At 55.7% G+C, this 3,477-nt stretch overlaps 1 protein-coding gene across 1 annotated transcript in view; it reads left to right on the top strand.

Moving 5' to 3' along the window:
* Window positions 1–377: 377 nt before the first annotated feature.
* LOC308171705 (uncharacterized protein) overlaps window positions 378–3,477 on the top strand; it is a gene marked incomplete at both ends in the record, with an annotated part of 14,702 nt that continues 11,602 nt past the window's right edge. Inside the window, 3 exons of the mRNA XM_080546577.1 lie at window positions 378–1,349; window positions 1,500–1,974; window positions 2,422–2,570. Of these exons, the coding sequence (XP_080402703.1) occupies window positions 378–1,349; window positions 1,500–1,974; window positions 2,422–2,570 (1,596 nt within the window). The remainder of the gene's footprint in view (window positions 1,350–1,499; window positions 1,975–2,421; window positions 2,571–3,477) is intronic.

Here is a 3,477-nt window from a genome sequence, read left to right as displayed (position 1 = left end):
AATCTCAGTGCTCCTTTTCTCTCTCTGTTTTAAATAGGGAAGCTGAATGTATTCCTCTGGACAAGGTGAACTCGTACAGATCAGCTGACAGCATGGATATTATGTAGAAAACGAAACGAGAAAAAGCTCAAGAAAAAGACCAAAAATACACCCTGCTAGGAGTGGGTGGCCTGTCCGCTACATTGTCAGCTGTGACCGCAGCTCTGCCCTAATCCAGCTTTACACCATCTCAACCCCAAGCTCAGCAACAGCTGCACGCCTGATACACACCAGCAATAATATATTCCCAGTTCTTTGAACGGATTCACCAGCAATACTCCCTCTATCTCTACACCAGCTGTCCGCCTCCGGGTCCTTCCCCCAGCCTCCAGCCCCAGATGATGCGGACAGAAAACAAAGGCAGGAGTGCCTCTCCCCACAGGAAAACCTACACGTCGGACCTCCACACCGTCAAATGCTGCTTCGACACCGTCGCCAGGACCGACCCGGGGCCACCGGTGCCCGGGGGGTCTAAACCAGACCAGTACACCCCCACGTCCACCGCCGCCCCGTCCAGCCTCTCTGACGGCATGGAGTCCCACGCCAACGCCACCCACGGCAGCGGCGGGGAGAGGAGGGGCAGGCTCCCCTGCACCAGAGGCACCAAGATCCGAGAGAACATCTTCCTCCAGATGGACTGCCGGCAGCACAGGACGCAGGACGACCGCGAGTCCCCTTCTCCTCCCCCCCGCCCCCTGTCTCACCCCTTGTCCCTCCCGCCCAAACGCCTGGTCAGCTCCACCAGCGTCTCCAGCCTGGAGGCGTCGGCTCTTCCGCCCTCCGACCGGTCGCCCAGGTCCGAGGAGATCGCGGCGGACATCGACCGAGCCGCCCTGGCGGAGAAGTTCTCCGTGGCCCGGAAGCTGTTCGAGGCGGCGTTGGCGGGGGGGCAAGGTTCAAAGGTCGTCCACGGGAGAGCGGTGAAAGGTGATCACACACACACTCCGCCCGGAACGCCCACCTCCCTCTCTAACACGGAGCTCCTGATCCACTCCACCTCGCAGGACTCTAGTCCCCAGAAAGCCCTCTCCCCAGTGAGTGGTGGGTCCAGCCAGGCCCTCTCCCCAGTGAGTGGTGGGTCCAGCCAGGCCCTCTCCCCAGTGAGTGGTGGGTCCAGCCAGGCCCTCTCCCCAGTGAGTGGTGGGTCCAGCCAGGCCCTCTCCCCTGGTGGCCCCGGTTCTGCAGCTGACACTCAAGCCAGCCCAGGTGAGTGTGACGGCTCAATGTTCCCCCCTGTACCCAACCACCCCAGGACCCCCGACACCCCCAGCCCCACACTCAGCAGTCCCCCGGTGACCCCCAGCTCTCTGGTGCTCAGCTCACCCTCATCATCAACAACAACAACAACAACAACAACAACCAAAGAAGAAGAGGAGGAGAGAGAGCTGGAGAAGGAGAAGAAAATAGAGAAAGAAGAAGACGTGGCTGCCGGTGACCCCACGACCCCCGTGAGGGCGGAGCTGGTCGAGTTGCTCGAGTCGTCGGAGAGCGAGGAGAACGAGGGAGAGGCGGAGAACGAAGGGAGCAGGGCGAAGGAGGAGAAGAGGACGGAGAAGCGGGACGAAGAGTCCATGGCGGACGACGTGTTTGACGAACTGGAGAAGGAACTGGCGGCAGCGCTGAGAACATTTGAGACCGAAATGGTGGAACAGAGCTCGGTAGAACCTAGAACGGTGGAACAGAGCGTGGTAGAACCTAGAACGGCGGGAGAGCAGAGAACTGCGGAACCTTCCGCGGAACCTCCCACGGAACGTGGAGAGGAGTGTTTCGCCAGCCCTCTCCCTGAGGCGACGTTCCTGGAGGACGGAGAACCAGGAAGAGACAAGTTCCAGCACGAGACGACACAGAGGGAGGGGCGGACAGAGGGAGAGAACAGCCCATTCAGTGCAGGAACGAAGGAATGCAGAGAAGAAGGGAAGACTGGAGAAGGAGAGGGTGAGGAGGCTGTGGAGGAGAGAGAGGCAGCAGGAGAGGAGGAGAGAGGGCCGATGGAAGAGGAGAAAGTGGAGGAGGAAGAAACCATAGACAAGAAGAGAGGGGAAGAGAGGGGAAGTGGGGAGGAAAGAGAGGGAGAATGCAAGGCGAGTGAGGGAGAGGAAAGAGGTGGAAGGGAGGAGGAGGGGAAGGAGAAGGCAGAAGACAGAGGAGGAGACAAGGAGGAAGAGGCCAAAGAGGAACCGAAGGGGAAACGAGAGGAAGAGGAGAGAAAGTGCCGGAGGAGATTAGGAGGAGTGGTTGAGGACAAGGAGGGGGAGAGAGGAGAGGAGAGGAAGGGATCTGCTGACGCCCGTGGGATTGAGAACAAGGCCTTCGTCGGCGATCGGGACAAGGACTCGGAGGGTTGTCATGGCGACGGGGATTGTCATGGCCACGCTCCGGGAGAGCCGCCGTCTGTGGACTGGGAGGAGATCCCTGGTCTGCCCCGACCCTCTAACGAAGGGAAGGAGAAGGAGAAGGAGAAGGAGAAGGAGAAGGAGGATGCTGGAGGCAGGAAGAAGAGAAAGATCAAGTTCTCCACAGCACCAATCAAGGTTCGTAACCCCCCCCCCCCCACACACACACACACACACACACACACACACACACACACAGACACACAGACTTTCCGTCTTAGAAAAAACATTATTTAAAGATCTGACCTTGATTTGAAGGAAAACAGAACACCATGACACCCACTTTCTTTCACTCTCTCGTCTCCATTGATAAATTCACAGGGCTGTTAGCTGTTAGCTAAAGTGCTCAGTCTTGTAGGTCTAGAACACTGAATGGAAACGGGATAAGAGAGAGGTTAAGGGAGTAGAAACTGAAATTGAACCAGGCCGGATCATGACCACAGTGGTTGAATCCAGCAGGAACTCCAGAGAGGCCAATATTAATATCAATATTATTGTCACAGGGAGGGAGGGTTGTGAAACCCCCGACTAACCGACAATATTGATGATGAATCACAGCCTCAAGGCCATTATTGCTTTTGTACACAGACACAGTTACGCAAATGAGCGAACTGAAAAAAAGCGGAAAAGCGAACATTGTGACAAGAAATCAATGCTTTATTGTAGTCTTTCTTTTGTGATAAGATTGTGGCAGTTTCTGCCCTGCACTGAGAACCATGACAACAAGTTGTCAAGGGAACATGATACACAAATCTGCTGCGATGTTTGGAATATCATAGTATGTGATTCAACCACGACAATATCTCATTATATCATGGCTTTGAATGCCTGGTGGCCAAACCTAATGCTTGTGTTCAGGCATCCAAGCCCTTGTATAATGATCAGTATGAGCACAGGGAACAGAAGGCTGATGTTATGGAGAGAGACAGCAGCAGAAGGGTTAGCCCAAAGCTAGGTTTCTGATACAAAAGGGTGGGAGGAAGAGAGACAAGATCCCACATGTACTCCTCTGTCATACTACAGCTAAGAGCTGTGCTGTGATGCA

The sequence above is a fragment of the Nansenia antarctica genome (genome assembly GCF_963989245.1).
Source record: "Nansenia antarctica genome assembly, chromosome: 16".
Lineage (NCBI taxonomy): Eukaryota > Metazoa > Chordata > Actinopteri > Argentiniformes > Microstomatidae > Nansenia > Nansenia antarctica.
Note: the sequence above shows the minus strand (reverse complement) of the source record. Positions and strands in the feature narration are given on the sequence as shown.